Source organism: Siphateles boraxobius, unplaced genomic scaffold (assembly GCF_051911475.1).
Source record: "Siphateles boraxobius isolate OS27281-9 unplaced genomic scaffold, OSU_SipBor_1 18, whole genome shotgun sequence".
Taxonomy (NCBI): Eukaryota; Metazoa; Chordata; class Actinopteri; order Cypriniformes; family Leuciscidae; genus Siphateles; species Siphateles boraxobius.
This window is the reverse complement of record NW_027508788.1, coordinates 10584120-10600743: the sequence shown is the minus strand read 5'-3', so window position 1 is coordinate 10600743 and position 16624 is coordinate 10584120. Positions and strand designations below refer to the sequence as shown.

At 43.0% G+C, this 16624-nt stretch overlaps 1 protein-coding gene across 2 annotated transcripts; it reads right to left on the bottom strand.

Annotated features, from left to right (window-relative positions):
- Window positions 1-8242: 8242 nt before the first annotated feature.
- Window positions 8243-15455, bottom strand: timd4 (T cell immunoglobulin and mucin domain containing 4). Of its 2 annotated transcripts, none has more exons than XM_077233464.1 (7): window positions 15131-15455; window positions 13149-13487; window positions 12995-13063; window positions 12221-12312; window positions 8859-8970; window positions 8706-8745; window positions 8243-8626 (listed from the first exon to the last, which is right to left on the bottom strand). In XM_077233464.1, exons 1-7 carry the CDS (start codon window positions 15324-15326, stop codon window positions 8545-8547), a joined length of 930 nt encoding a protein of 309 aa, XP_077089579.1. In that variant the 5' UTR covers window positions 15327-15455; the 3' UTR covers window positions 8243-8544. The 2 variants fall into 2 exon arrangements, with proteins under 2 accessions (XP_077089579.1, XP_077089580.1); XM_077233465.1 differs by having other exon boundaries at window positions 8706-8739.
- Window positions 15456-16624: the final 1169 nt, after the last annotated feature.

Here is a 16624-nt window from a genome sequence, read left to right as displayed (position 1 = left end):
TCTAAGACCATGATGTATTGGTCGAGATGGTCCTGCCAGTCCCGCAGCTCTATGATGAGGCAACAGCTGGGGTTTTGATTGAAACGTACGTCTGCAAGATGTCTGTTAAAGATCACTTCATCTGGAAAGCATCTGCTGTTTACTAACATCTGATAGACGTCTTTAAGATGTCAGTTTTACATAGTTCTAAATCATAAACATCTTAAAGACATTTTCTAAACCTCTACTTGACATCTGACAGGAAACATCCTATAGACGTATTGCAGATGAGCAAAAACTTTTAAAAAATAGGTCTTCTAGATGTAAACACACACATCAAATAGACGTCTCCGTGATTGTGCTATCAGGGAAGGGTAATTTAAATGTTTAGCCTTTTGGTTGAATATGTTATCAAACAACAAATAATGTTTTGCTAATGTTACACAAACCATGTTCCCGTTCATCATCTCAGCTGCCTTCTAAAAATAATCAGAAATGCTTTGAACAACTCAGAAGGCATATAGTTCATCATAACATCATACAACCACTATATTGCTAAATCTACCCGATTTTTCATATCAACAGAAAAATATACTGGGATAACCTGGCTTTGTCTCGAGACTCCCTTGCTAGTTCACGGTTAACGATATGCTAAAGCCCGCCCTCATGTTGACGTGATTCGTTACAAGTTAGTTAGTTAATGACGTCAGAAACACCAGCTATTTCAAACGGCGTGTTTGAGACTCTTTGGTTCACCGCAGTTTTAAAGAGAAAATAAAATACTCAGCAATGTTGACTTATGAATTTGCACTTGGTTTGCCTCTCATCAATGTTCTATTTCCTTTTAAGATGTTTTAAGTGCTCAGAACAGGAGATTCTCACAGACAAAGTAATGTATAATGATGCCATTGATACATGTGTTTGTAAAATATTTAGGTATTAAGATCGCATTAAACATGCAAATGATACATAACAAATACAATAGTGGCATATAGTAATGTTCGGCCTAGGAAAATGTATAGTGTCATTAAAAACAAATATCCCCGTCTGAACATCACCTTTTAAAATGTTATAATTTTTCATATATATAAATATATATATATATATATATATATATATATATATATATATATATTTATTTTTGTTAGCTTTTTTATTTATTAATCTTTGCGTCATTCAAAATGTATGATATTATATTGTATGAATAAATATTTTATTATTGTTTTTGCTATCTTTAGGCCCAAAGTTATTATTACACTTTACAGATTTTGTTTTAAACATTCTTATAGAGCACTTCACTTTTAATATAATTATTTTTTTGTAGCGAGAAAGTATAAAGACAGATGTTTCATTTGTGCAAAGTGGCTCCCAAAATATTTAGCCATCACGTTTTAATCTGATGTAAATTGATGCACAACAACTGTAGACACCACAATAGGGACACCATGTGTGATCTTGACTTTACAAAAGTTGGTTAAAAGTTATTGCAAAAATTAATGGCTCAGCTAGTTTATGAGAAACTGAGAATTTGTTTGCATAATGCAATAACATACACTCACCTAAAGGATTTTTTAGGAACACCTGTTCAATTTCTGATTAATGCAATTATTGTCACGGTATATGGATCCAGTGTCTCTTTCTAGTCTCGTGCTTTGTTGTTTACATGTGTGTGTGAGTGTGTGAGTGGGTGTGTCCGGATCGTCACAGTTGATCAGCATCCAGCTGCGATCACTCACCAGCACCAGCTGCCACTCATCTCATCTCCTATAAAAACTTACCACTTTCTCATTCCCATTGTCAGATCGTTGCATGAAGTCTTCGTCTTGTCTGTTCCTGTTCCCGTGCTTCGTATCCCGTCTCGAGTTCCTGTGTTCCAGTTTTCGTCGTGTTAGATTTCGTTTCGTGTCTGGATTATGTCGTCACCCTTCAGAGCACCCTGCACTTCATCCATCACTCAGTGTCTGACCATCGAAGTCCCTGCGCCATCGCCTGCATCACCTGGACTATTCATCATCATCATCTTTATTTACACTCAATAAAGAGTCTTGTACTTGCATCTTGTGTCCTCGTTTCTAACGTAACAGAACGATCTGACCAAGAATGGATACAGCAAGTACAACAGCGCCGACCATGGAAGACTGTGTGAGTAACAGTATGGCTCGTCTGGACATTCAGGAAAGGAATGATACTGGTCGCGCTGTTCAGGCTTTAGTGGCGCAGGTGTCCGAGCTCACCCGGCAGATCCAACAGCTACGAGCTCCCACTGCGCCGCCCACACCGGCCGTTTCCCCCACACCATCGGAGAGCCCATCCCAGTCGGAGCCACGCCTACCTACCCCAGAGCACTATTCAGGTGATCCAAAATTTTGCAGAGCCTTTTTAACCCGGTGCTCCATGCATTTTTCACTCCAGCCTCAGACTTTCCGGAGCGATCCAAGGTTGCTTTTGCACTCACCCTCCTGACTGGGAAAGCGGCGTTATGGGGAACGGCGGTGTGGGAGAATGAAGATCCATGCTGCACCTCGTTCCAGGAAGTCTCCGCTGAGATGAAAATAGTTTTCGACCGGACGGCCGGCGGAAGAGAAGCTGCAAGAATGCTGGCTGAGTTACGTCAAGGAGAAGGATCTGTGTCTGACTTTTCAGTCGAGTTCCGGACCCTAGCGGCGGAGAGCAAATGGAACGAGGAGGCGCAGTGGGACATGTTCCTGCATGGGCTGGCTGACCGCGTCCAAAGAGAAATCTACGCTTTGGACCTGCCCCAGTCTCTTAATGAACTCATCGCTTTAACCCTCAGAGTTGATGGGATCTCCGCCGAGAAGACCTCATCAACATCTACCCTCCTTCCGGTAAGACTGAGATGGTCAACACTCACTCACCACTGTCGAGCACTCTTGGACTCCGGAGCAGAAGGAAACTTCATGGATCACTCATTCGCGCGTCAATTCAAGATTCCCCTCAAGACCCTCACACATCAGATCGCTGTACACGCACTTAATGGAAAAACACTTCCCAACATCACGCTTGCCACAGAAGACATCACCCTCAACACATCAGGCAACCACACCGAGATCATCTCTTTCTATATCCTGAACACCCCCCTTGCACCCATTGTCCTCGGTCACCCTTGGCTCACCCGGCACAACCCTAAAGTGGACTGGCAACTCAAGTCTGTGTCTTCATGGAGTAATCAGTGTCATAAGTTGAACAACTTATGGGGGTTGAACAACATCACGGTAAAGAATACTTATCCTTTGCCGTTGATGTCTTCAGCTTTCGAGAGGTTGCAGGGAGCGACCATCTTCACAAAATTGTATTTATGTAATGCATATCATTTGGTCCGCATCAGGGAGGGGGATGAGTGGAAGACCGCGTTTAACACCCCCAGGGGACACTTTGAATATTTGGTTATGCCTTTTGGGATTTCCAACAGTCCAGCGGTCTTCCAGGCACTCATCAATGACGTGCTGCGAGATATGATAGATCAGTTCATGTATGTCTACCTGGACGACATACTGATTTTTTCTTCTTCTCTCCAGGAACACGTGCAGCACGTCCGACGAGTGCTTCAGAGGTTGCTAGAGAATGGGCTTTTTGTCAAGGCGGAGAAATGCGATTTTCATGCACAGTCTGTTCCATTCCTAGGATACATCGTGTCGGTTGAGGGAATGCGCATGGATCCTGAGAAGATCAAGGCTGTGGTAGAATGGCCAAGTCCAGAGTCTCGTAAGGCCCTACTGAGATTTCTGGGGTTCGCCAATTTCGCCAACCGCTGCCAGTCCCTTCGAGACCCTGGTCCCATATCGCTCTAAGTTTTGTTACCGCCCTCCCACCCTCCCAGGGTCATACGGTAGTTTTGACCGCAGTGGACCGGTTCTCGAAGGCGGCTCATTTCATTCCCTTGCCCAAATTACCCTCAGCCAAGGAGACAGCGGTGATTGTCGTTGACCACGTCTTTCGGTTACATGGCCTCCCGACAGACGTGGTTTCTGACAGGGGACCCCAGTTTGTGTCCAAATTTTGGCGAGAATTTTGTAAGCTTCTGGGGGCGACTGTCAGTCTGTCCTCACGGTTCCACCCCCAGAGCAATGGCCAAACTGAGAGAGCCAACCAGGACTTGGAGAGAACGTTACGATGTTTGGTTTCCAAGAACCCTTCCTCATGGAGTCAACAACTTTCTATGGTGGAGTACGCCCACAACACGTTGCCAGTGTCATCTACGGGCCTATCTCCGTTTGAGTGTAGTGTAGGTTACCAGCCACCAATTTTTCCTAGTCTGGAATCCGAGGTCGCGGTCCCCTCTGCTCACGCCTTCGTCCAGAGGTGTCACCGCACTTGGACTAGAGCCTGTGAGACTCTTCTCCACGTGGGGTTGCGCACCAAGGCCAAAGCCGATCGCCACCGGTCTAGGCCTCCCTTATACGTCGTTTGTCAAAAAGTGTGGCTTTCTACCAAGAACATTCCTCTCCGCTCCATGTCTAATAAACTTGCTCCCAAATTCATTGGCCCGTTTACTGTCACCAAGATCATTAGTCCGGTGGCAGTCCGCCTCAACCTTCCTCCAGTGTACAGGAGAATTCACCCCGTCTTTCATGTATCCAAAATTAAACCCGTATTTCATTCTCGCATTAATCCGCCTACCCCGGTTCCTCCCCCGCCGCGACTCGTAGATGGGGAACCAACTTATTCGGTCAATCGTGTGCTGGACTCAAGGCGGAGGGGGCGCGGATTCCAGTACTTGGTGGACTGGGAAGGTTACGGTCCTGAGGAGAGAAGTTAGGTACCTGCTAGAGACATTCTGGATCACTCCCTTATCGATGATTACAATCGACAGGTAAGGAGTCCTGGGCGCCAGGAGGCATTCCTAGGGGGAGGGGTACTGTCACGGTATATGGATCCAGTGTCTCTTTCTAGTCTCGTGCTTTGTTGTTTACATGTGTGTGTGTGTGTGTGAGTGGGTGTGTCCGGATCGTCACAGTTGATCAGCATCCAGCTGCGATCACTCACCAGCACCAGCTGCCACTCATCTCATCTCCTATAAAAACTTACCACTTTCTCATTCCCATTGTCAGATCGTTGCATGAAGTCTTCGTCTTGTCTGTTCCTGTTCCCGTGCTTCGTATCCCGTCTCGAGTTCCTGTGTTCCAGTTTTCGTCGTGTTAGATTTCGTTTCGTGTCTGGATTACGTCGTCACCCTTCAGAGCACCCTGCACTTCATCCATCACTCAGTGTCTGACCATCGAAGTCCCTGCGCCATCGCCTGCATCACCTGGACTATTCATCATCATCATCTTTATTTACACTCAATAAAGAGTCTTGTACTTGCATCTTGTGTCCTCGTTTCTAACGTAACAATTATCTAGTCAACCAATCACGTGGCAGTTGCTTCAATGCATTTAGGGGTGTGGTCCTGGTCAAGACAATCTCCTGAACTCCAAACCGAATGTCAGAATGGGAAAGAAAGGTGATTTAAGCAATTTTGAGCGTGGCATGGTTGTTGGTGCCAGACGGGCCGGTCTGAGTATTTCACAATCTGCTCAGTTACTGGGATTTTCACGCACAACCATTTCTAGGGTTTACAAAGAATGGTGTGAAAAGGGGAAAACATCCAGTATGCGGCAGTCCTGTGGGCGAAAATGCCTTGTTGATGCTAGAGGTCAGAGGAGAATGGGCCGACTGATTCAAGCTGATAGAAGAGCAACTTTGACTAAAATAACCACTCGTTACAACCGAGGTATGCAGCAAAGCATTTGTGAAGCCACAACATGCACAACCTTGAGGCGGATGGGCTACAACAGCAGAAGACCCCACCGGGTACCACTCATCTCCACTACAAATAGGAAAAAGAGGCTACAATTTGCAAGAGCTCACCAAAATTGGACAGTTGAAGACTGGAAAAATGTTGCCTGGTCTGATGAGTCTCGATTTCTGTTGAGACATTCAGATGGTAGAGTCAGAATTTGGCGTAAACAGAATAAGAACATGGATCCATCATGCCTTGTTACCACTGTGAAGGCTGGTGGTGGTGGTGTAATGGTGTGTGGGATGTTTTCTTGGCACACTTATGCCCCTTAGTGCCAATTGTGCATCGTTTAAATGCCACGGCCTACCTGAGCATTGTTTCTGACCATGTCCATACCTTTATGGCCACCATGTACCCATCCTCTGATGGCTACTTCCAGCAGGATAATGCACCATGTCACAAAGCTTGTATCATTTCAAATTGGTTTCTTGAACATTACAATGAGTTCACTGTACTAAAATGGCCCCCACAGTCACCAGATCTCAACCCAATAGAGCATCCTTGGGATGTGGTGGAACGGGAGCTTCGTGCCCTGGATGTGCATCCCACAAATCTCCATCAACTGCAAGATACTATCCTATCAATATGGGCCAACATTTCTAAAGAATGCTTTCAGCACCTTGTTGAATCAATGCCACGTAGAATTAAGGCAGTTCTGAAGGCGAAAAGGGGTCAAACAGTATTAGTATGGTGTTCCTAATAATCCTTTAGGTGAGTGTACATTTTAAGTGTGACCGAACTGTCCTAATAGCCTACTTTTTGAGGCCACCGTATGACACACGTAAAGCACAACGTTGACCTGAATGTATGTATTTACCCAACAGCTAGCCTATTACAAAAATATAACGATAGCCAATTTGGGATTATGGTTATGTTTCATGTTTTAGTGTTTGAAACCAAAACATGAAAAACCACTACTAACTTGAAGTGACCGATGGGAAGTGGTTGTATTTTTTCTCTCTCATTCACATGAGGGTGCAAGACATCGTGTTCATCATGAAAATCAGTGCGCATTCCCCTACCAGCCTGTTTCAGAAATTATGACAGTTACTGACTCCAAATTACATGACAGAAAATGTTGTTAGTAGGCTAATGTAATCCACAACATTAAATATTTAGGGTAATATAATCGGACTACTTTTTGATTACTTTTGACCTAACTTGTTTATCGCATTGATTTGAAAAGGATAATCTTGTATCAAATAATTTTTTTAAATTAAAATAACAAATTTTAAAATAAAAACAATCGCAATAAAAAACTTTTTTTTTAAAAAGAGTTAAAAAAATATTTGTTTGCCTGAATATCACGTGACCATTAACCATCAGAGAACCATGAACTTAATTGTATTATTATTAGTATTATTGACAATTTTATCATTGACCTAACTTATTAACTTAAAGTCTCAGGGGTACTTCAAGTAAATAGGCTGCAAGATATCTGTTAAAGAGTTTCAGCTGGCATTCTATGCAAAATGTTTTATTAAGATCTATGTTTTTTTATGTTAATTCTTAATTCATAATATGTGTATAAAAAGTGACTAAAAGCAGTTATAATGGAAATTGAAGAAAGTCTGCCATCATGTGGTGTTACACTGCAGATCATGACCATGCTGTGCACAGAGGTTTACTTGAAAGAGCAGTTTACTTGAATACAATTAACCTTTGTGCTGTTGAAAATTCTTTGGGTTACCAAAGCCTTTTAAAGTGCTTATAAATCTCTCATTATGCTATATTATCACCAAATATTGGATAAATATTTTTGCCAACTTGACTTCTTTTAATTAGCACGTTTTGTATTTCCTTTTCTTTATGACTGATTGTCGGCCTCGTTGGTCTGAGCTTTTGCACCTCAGTGTTTGTGTGGAAAACGTTTATAGTAAAAAAAAAAACTGAGGTGCATAAGCTCAGACCAATGAGGCAATATACGATCAATTCGTTACAAAAAGAAATACAAACCTGTCCTCATTGAAAGAAAACATGTTGATAAAGACTGAATCCAATACGTGGCAATAACATAGCATATGGAAAGTGAAAAGTGAAAGTGAAAGTGACACGTGATGGCCAAGTATGGTAACCCTTGAGTGGCGCCCAGGGAGCGATTGGGGGTTAGGTGCCTTGCTCAAGGACACCTCAGTCATATTCCTGCCGGTACTGGAATCGAACCAGCAACCTTTGGGTCGCCAGTTCAACTCTGTTACCATTAGGCCATGACTGCCCTTACCATTAGACCCAACTGCCTAATGGTAATATGGAGAGATTTATAAGCAATTTTTTCACCACAAATGTAAAAAGGTCAAACCCTCCAGCACCCAAACCCCCACCCTCCCCAAAAAGAGATTAAAAATATAAATTTTTGGAGAGGAAGTTGTTGAGTAAAGTCAGTATGACTAATACTAGGTATGTCTAATAATAAGTAAGTCTAATGCGACAACAACCAACAAACAAATGAATCAATAGTAAAAATTCCAGATAATTTTTTTTTAATGAAATGTTATATGTAAAGGAAAGAAAAAATGTGTAGACATATATTTTCTTTTTACAGTTTTACAGGAGTTTTCATACTCAAAGGGATACTCCACACAAAAATGAAAAGTTTGTCATTATCTTCTTACAAAATACACATTTTTAGAATGACATGAGCAGTTCCACACATTTTTGAGTGAGCAATCCCTTTCTTAAATCAAAAAATGAACAATATTAAAGACTTGCAGGATGTGTGAATGTCTGTGTATGAGTAACGGTGAGAATCAGGTGGTTTTTGTTTCCTATTCCAGGGTGTAGATATTCTCCTCCACTGGTCTTCTTGTGCGTATTTCATATATAATGTGTCGGGGCTCCTTTGAGAAACTGAGGTTCAAAACACATTAATCAATTGTTATTACACTGCATCTCATTATAGTATTCTTGAAGTGAATCACATACTTACCACCCACTGTTAAATGCCTTCCCATAAAGGCCACCTCCACCTGAATCAGAATATACATATTTCCTTTCAGCTCAAAATGTACATTACAGATTAACTTATTTATTATAGAAATGTCATTAAACAAATGTCCAGTAGATTCATAGTCATTCATACGTTTGAAGGTCAAAAAGGCCAGTGCGCCCAAGAGGAGCAGTAGCAGACTGAGAGACAGAGACAGCACCGGGATGTTTATCTGTAGTGTGATCCGAGAGATCGGCTCTTCCATCTTTAAATCACAAATTCACAGGGTTTCATCATTTTAAGGTTACAATTCAGCTAAAAAACAGCTGTCATAAAACAGTCTCAGTTCCTCAAACACTTTTTAAATGTTATACTTCCACCCTATCTTTATATTTTTATATTTTATAAAATTTCTTAATACTATTTGGGGATTGTAAGATTTTTTGGTCACACTTTAGTTTAGGGTCAAACTACAACTTTTACATCAATAAACTCCTAATTACTACTTATTAATAGTTGGTTGTTTATTCTACTGCGAGTTTTCCATTGTGGATTTATTAATTAAAGGCTCTTTTGTTATCATCTCCTTTGTTGTGCAAGAGCAGAGATCCAACGCCCGAGGATTCCTACAACTGGCATGCCACGCAAAATTTCTGGACTGCTCCCTTTACCAAATACCAAAGCACGCCTGCCCGATGTTGGTCCTTGGAGTAACTTCACCGGGTTTGTGTAGTGGGTGCTGTATAACAGATCGGCGTTCACTGCATCAGACCTCCTCATTATTACTTGAGGATTTGGAAGAGGATATTTCCCTATGTCTATTGTTCCCGCTGGTCCTGTCCAGAACAAAGTCTTCTGTGTCTCCAGAGTTCCCACCCAGCCCGCCCTCTCCCGCCTCCTCTTCCCAAATCAGCCAGTCCATCCTCTGCTGGTTCCCTTCAGCCCCCCGACTCCTCCTCTAACGGCAATCTTTTGTGTGGATCTGCCTTGGGTCTTCAAGTCTCCAGCTCCACCCAGCCAAGAGGATCCCCTGGCTCCACCTCCAGCCACTGATCCCATCACTCCACCTCAGTCTGTCGACCCTTTTGGCTCCGCCTTGGCTCCCTCGGCTCCATGAGAGACCATTGTCCTCAGGGCTCCGCCTTGGCTCCCTCGGCTCCACGAGAGACCATTGTCCTCACGCCTCCGCCTTGGCTCCCTCGGCTCCACGAGAGACCATTGTCCTCACGACTCCGCCTTGGCTCCCTCGACTCCACGAGAGACCATTGTCCTAACGGCTCTGCCTTGGCTCCCTCGGCTCCATGAGAGACCATTGTCCTCACGGCTCCGCCTTGGCTCCCTTGGCTCCACGAGAGACCATTGTCCTCACGGCTCCGCTTTGGCTCCCTCGGCTCCACGAGAGACCATCGTCCTCACGGCTCCGCCTTGGCTCCCTCGGCTCCACGAGAGACCATTGTCCTCACGGCTCCACCTTGGCTCCCTCGGCTCCACGAGAGACCATTGTCCTCACGGCTTCGCCTTGGCTCCCTCGGCTCCACGAGAGACCATTGTCCTCACGGCTCCGCATTGGCTCCCTCGGCTCCACAAGAGGCCAACGAGAGACCATTGTCCTCACGACTCCAACCTTGGCTCCCTCGGCTCCACGAGAGACCATTGTCCTCACGGCTCCGCCTTGACTCCCTCGGCTCCACGAGAGACCATCGTCCTCACGGCTTCGCCTTGGCTCCCTAGGCTCCACGAGAGACCATTGTCCTAACGGCTCCGCCTTGGCTCCCTCGGCTCCACGAGAGACCATTGTCCTCACGGCTCCGCCTTGGCTCCCTCGGCTCGACGAGAGATCATTGTCCTCACGGCTCCACATTGGCTCCATCGGCTCCACGAGAGACCATTGTCCTCACGGCTCCGCCTTGACTCCCTCGGCTCCACGAGAGACCATTGTCCTCACGGCTCCACCTTGGCTCCCTCAGTCCACGAGAGACCATTGGTCTCACGGCTCCGCATTGGTTCCCTCAGCTCCACGAGAGACCATTGTCCTAACGGCTCCGCCTTGGCTCCCTCGGCTCCACGAGAGACCATTGTCCTCACGGCTTCGCCTTGGCTGCCTCGGCTCCACGAGAGACCATTGTTCTCACGGCTCCGCCTTGGCTCCCTCGGCTCCACGAGAGACCATTGTCCTAACGGCTCCGCCTTGGCTCCCTCGGCTCCATGAGAGATCATTGTCCTCACGGCTCCACCGGGCTCCCTCAGCTCCATGAGAGACCATTGTCCTCACGGCTCCGAGGGCTCCCTCGGCTCCACGAGAGACCATTGTCCTCACGGCTCCACCGGGCTTCCTCGGCTCCACGAGAGACCATTGTCCTCACGGCTGCACCGGGCTTCCTCGGCTCCACGAGAGACCATTGTCCTCACAGCTCCACAGGGCTTCCTCGGCTCCACGAGAGACCATTGTCCTCACGGCTGCACCGGGCTTCCTCGGCTCCACGAGAGACCATTTTCCTCACGGCTCCACGGGCTCGCTCGTCCCTCTGGCTCCTTGGACAGATGTCGCTCTGCCTGCGCCACGATCTTCCGAGCCGTCTGCTGCGCTCTGTCTCTCCACCCCTTCCCAGTGGCTCCATCTTATTCCTCGGTCCCACCGGCTCCAACCTCAGTCCTCTGGCTCCACCTTGAACGCTCATCGCTGAGGCTCCGCCTCTGCCTCTAGAACCATCGATGTCGTGTGGGCTCATCGGCTCTTCAGCTCCACCTGGGTCTACACATCCATCAGCTTCATCTCCATCAGTCATCCCTCTGGTGTAGTCAGCCACCATGGCTACTCCGCTGTGGGCTATCGACCTGGCTGTGTTCTGGGTCACTGCATGGCTACTCTTGATCCTGGCTCCTCCCACTTTCATCGCCATCCTGGTTTCCCCCACCACCACATCCTCTTGTTTCCTGCCCTTCACCAGCTCCTCGTCCACCTCCAAAGCCCCCACCCTCCCTCCTCATATGCACGAGAATATTGCACGGGAGTGTACTGTCACAGTTTCTGTTTAGTTTCTGTGTTCCCGTTTTCCTTTGTTCCCTATAGTTAGTCAACTAGGTTGTTAATTAGGTCATCACAGCTGTTTCGGTTCTGCCTCATTGCTCCTCATTACTTTAAGCCCTGAGATTTTCTTTGTTCCCTGTCTGGTATTGACAATGTCTTAGTTAATGTGATTGGGTTTATTCTCCTATGATTTCCTGAGTTTTACATTGTGAATATATTAATTAAAGGCTCTATTGTCTTCAGCTCCTTCATTGTGCGCATCATTATAGCCTGTTACAATAAACATCTTTACTGTCAATTTTGATCAATTTAATGCACCCTTGCTGAATAAAAGTATTAATTTCTTTAAAAAAAAATCTGTCTTCCGAACCTTTTGTGTATAGATAGATTAGATAGATAATTGTGTATAGAGAGAGTATCATAAAAATATGTTCATATTTTTTCATATTCATGTTTCATATACTGTGTTTGACTACCAGTAACTCACCATAGCCCCAGAATGCACATGGGTGTCATTCTGCCAGGAAATGTCAGAGAATGAAGAATCTGCTCCTCTGGACTGATCTGACAGTGATGACTCTATGAAATTCAGAGTGAAACACAGGAAATTGCTTTTGCTGCTAATGCCAGTTAACACGTGAGAAACATTATCTCTACCACAAGGGTCTGTGACATTTAAGTTTCTGCACTATGTGGTCTCTGTTATGTTGTGCACAAGTAGAGATAATAACTGAAATGCAACCGGTGATGCATCATATATTGTGGTTTGTCTAAGGAAAAACTTGCACGACACTTACTGCAAATCAAGTATAAAGGAATTAGTAAGTCAGCAGAAATTATTTATTAGTTGTTACTTATTTAAGGCAAGTCACAGGCAATACCATTGTTTTTTTTCCTATCTATATTCTGAAGGTTTGTACAGAGGGGTTTGTTCATCAGGATTTCTATAACAATTGATTCCTAAAAATATGGTGATATTTTTGTTCTGGCTGTCGACAGTATTTTCTGATTTATGGAGTGATAAAAAGAGATTCAAAATCACCTCGTTCAAAACCTTTATTATGCCAACAAATTTTTAACCTGGCTTCATCTAATGTTCATATTTCTGTTCTGGAGATTTATGCAAACTAGTGCATATTTAAATACATGGTGCCTCATTTGCATATTTACACATAACATTTCACATACTTTTAATCCAATACATTTGTTAAAATAACTATCCCGTTCATCTGTAGTGTCTTGCCGTAAAAATGCCCCTCACCTGTCTGTGTGTCCTGTTGTTCTGTAGTCATCGCCGGGGTCGTGGTTGTTGGAGGCACAGTCGTTGGGGCTTCAGAAATGAACATACATGCCGATTTATTCAAATTTGAAACTATCCAAATGTTGTCCAAATTTAAAGCATCTGTATGACTTGCCTTTCATGACCCTCAATGTGTAGGACACCTTCTTATCATTGAAATATCCTTCTATGTCCACTCTACAGCAGTATGGGCCACTGTCCGCCTTCTGTATTCTTTGGATCCCGAGGTCCATTTGTCCTGACAGAACGTCTCCAATGAGCCTGTACCTGTCGGAGACTTTGGAGATGACGCCGTACTCATCTGTTTGGACGATGATGTCATTGCACCAGAACGTTCCACAATCCCGTCCCCAGCAGACGTGGCTCAGGCCATGGTGCTTGACTGAGTAATGACATGGCAAAATCACTGTGCTGCCCTCAGTCACTTGAAACGCCAACACAGAGCACCTGTCAACTGCACGGCACAAAAATAAGCAACATTTAAGAGGTGACAATTCAACAGGTGTTCTGACGATTCATGCTACCCATCGAGATGTGCTACTTACTGGTTATGCGCATGTGCAGACTAATTTTTCTTCTGCTTACCACGGCCATAAATCTATGCATCCTTGCTGTGGAGACTTGTAGGAAACTTTGACAGGTCAAAGATGAATATTTGATGATAATTTTTTACTTTTCACAACGTTTTAAAAATAGAAACAGTACAGTATACTGTACTCTTAACTTCGAATTTTATTATAATTATATTTCATATAATAATGTCATTTTTACTTGTTATATCAAAAGTGATAATTGCTATATGAACTATAGTTCATTTAAAACATCAAAATATGCTCCCGATACACCTAATGAAATAACGATGTCATAATATTGTGAGATTTACACAATTATGGAAACAATAGAGAATGTATCAACATTCTCTGTGATCGATTCGCGCTTGGGTAGCATTTTTTTGCGAAGGCAGCACAAATCATCCCTCCACCTCCCCATCTCCCCCTATATTTCTCTCATTGTCCCTCAATAGTACCGTCATAAGGGGGTTGAGCTCGAACCGAGCCTCGGGCTCGAACCTCCATTGAGGACAACAAGCCAAGTTCATTTACCATTAACTATTAAGACTGGACGGGCAAGCAGGCTTGTGAAATTATTTTAAGTCATCTTGAGGCCCCATTGGAAGCTTGTATTGGGCCCCGGGAACCCTGGTTGAGAACCACTGTATTAGTGTATATAATTAAATATATTTTAAAAAAATGCAAAAAAAATTTGTAAAACCAAACTATGAGAGTTCCTTTAGAATGGAATTTTGATACACAGTTTTATATATAGAATTAGTAAAAAACAAAAAACAAAGTATTTTAATCTAGTTTTCCAGTAAAAATATCTTAACATCCTTAGAACAAGCTACATTTTTATAGCTAGATAATACCACAATAGCGATTTGTTTTGTTTTAAGCATCAACCAAAAGTAAACTAAAAATAAATAATAAACTCCTATCTATCATAATATATATGCAATATATACTTCTATCTATCCATCTATCTATCTATCTATCTATCTATCTATCTATCTATCTATCTATCTATCTATCTACAGTATCTATATCTATCTACAGTATCTATATCTATCTACAGTATCTATATCTCTACAGTATCTATCTACAGTATCTATCTATATCTATCTATCTATCTATCTATCTATCTATCTATCTATATATTTACAGTATATCTATCTATATCTATCTACAGTATCTATCTATATCTATCTATCTACCTACTTATCTATCTATCTATCTATCTATATATCTATCTATTTTCAGTTGTTTTAGATTACTTCTGTTATAAGTTCTATCTATCTATCTATCTATCTATCTATCTATCTATCTATTTACAGTATATCTATCTATATCTATCTACAGTATCTATCTATATCTATCTATCTATCTATCTATCTATCTATCTATCTATCTATCTATCTATCTATCTATCTATATATCTATCTATTTTCAGTTGTTTTAGATTACTTCTGTTATAAGTTAAATCTTTTACAACACATTATCATGCCTTAGTACATCATTTTATAATTTAATAGTTTCTTGCCTGAAACGGTGAGGAGGAGGATCCAGCGAAGGACTGATAACCGGGGAGGAGCAGCCATTCCAGTGTGGTGTTTAGGCAACACTGCCTTGTGCTGGGCGGCACCAGGGATATGCAGAGGAGGACATGTGAAAGAGTGACTGTGTTCCCCAGCTCTGCGCCTGTGACATCTCCAAGAAGGACAGGGCCACTGACCCATCTGCAGTCCTCATCTGGAGGAGTTGTGCAGTAAAGAATAGGGCCATTGTGTGATGGAGTTTTATCTGGATATCTAATGTGCTTGTAAACAGGCTTCATGAATGAGCCGGTGGGCCGGCACACAGTACACGCATGTCCATGGTGGCACGTGTGTTTGCTATTGTTGGTAAACAAAGTGTTCATGCAGTCAGAACTGGCGGATTCTTCATCAGACTCGAAGAATTGGCTGAATTATTGAACAAACATGGACAGTATGAGTGAGAATATTCAGCTGGAACAGCTAGAAGACTGTTGGGTATTTATATAGAATTGTAGGCTACTTAAATTGTAAAATATGATGATTTTGTGATGTTACAACTGGATAGCTCATTATTCATTATAGGCTAATAAAACAATGTCCTTACAAAAGGCTTACATTAATTCAAAAAGCAAAAACTCAATTGTTTTTCAAATGAGTTACAATTTCTCTAATGAAACAAATTAATATAAAATTTAAGTCATACCAAGGCTGCATCTGAAATCGCATACTTCCGTAAGTAGGAAGTATGTGGCAAAAGAAGTGAGTCCAAATTCACAGTACTCATAAAAGAGAAATTCTGAAGTGCATATGATGGACACTTTACTATCCCATGAGGCCACAGGAGAGGATATGTAAATGGCAATGAAGCGACGCAGCTGACGCTGGTATGTCACATGATAATGACAACATGGCGAATGTATTAACTCCAGATTACATTCACAAACTACGCACACTCACATTATATAGCACTTACTTTTTTAGCGGTTGTGAAGTAATTACTTATTCAAAATAAGTACTACCTACTCGAGAGATGGGATTTCAGACGCTGCCAAAGTGCGCTTGTGATAGCCTACACGCCAGTCTGAAGGAGATGTGCTGGTAGGCCCAAGAATAAAAAGACGAGACTAATAAAAAAATTACCAAAACCTTTGTTTTAGTTGAATAAAAAGAGGAGACAAAATTTAACAAGCCTCTATGAGCTTTCATTTTGCGGTTGCCAGATGTAAAGATTTAAGTCCCCCAATCAGAGCTTTTCTCTTTAAAAGAATACATTTGTTTTTCTTGCGTCGTGGCGCTCTCGTGAACTCTCGTCAGAGACCCACACGGAAGAAAATAAATAGTTGAATAAAGTTATTTTGGGGGTTTTTTGCGCACAAAGGTATTCTCGTCTCGAGAATAGTCATGGACTATTTTAACGATGTTTTTACTAACTTTTCTGGGCCGGCAGATGAAATATATGCCTATGAAGGAGTGAGCCAGCTCTAAGATTTCATCAAAAA

Bases quoted from the DNA above. Each gene is read 5' to 3' on its own strand.
- timd4 (XM_077233464.1), bottom strand. From the start codon at position 15,326: ATGGGTCAGTGGCCCTGTCCTTCTTGGAGATGTCACAGGCGCAGAGCT. The intron at 13,064-13,148 runs GCAAGTCATACA...TCATTTCTGAAG, and splicing joins CACATTGAGGGTCATGAAAG to CCCCAACGACTGTGCCTCCA. The intron at 8,746-8,858 runs GTATGAATGACT...ATTCTGATTCAG, and splicing joins GGCCTTTTTGACCTTCAAAC to GTGGAGGTGGCCTTTATGGG.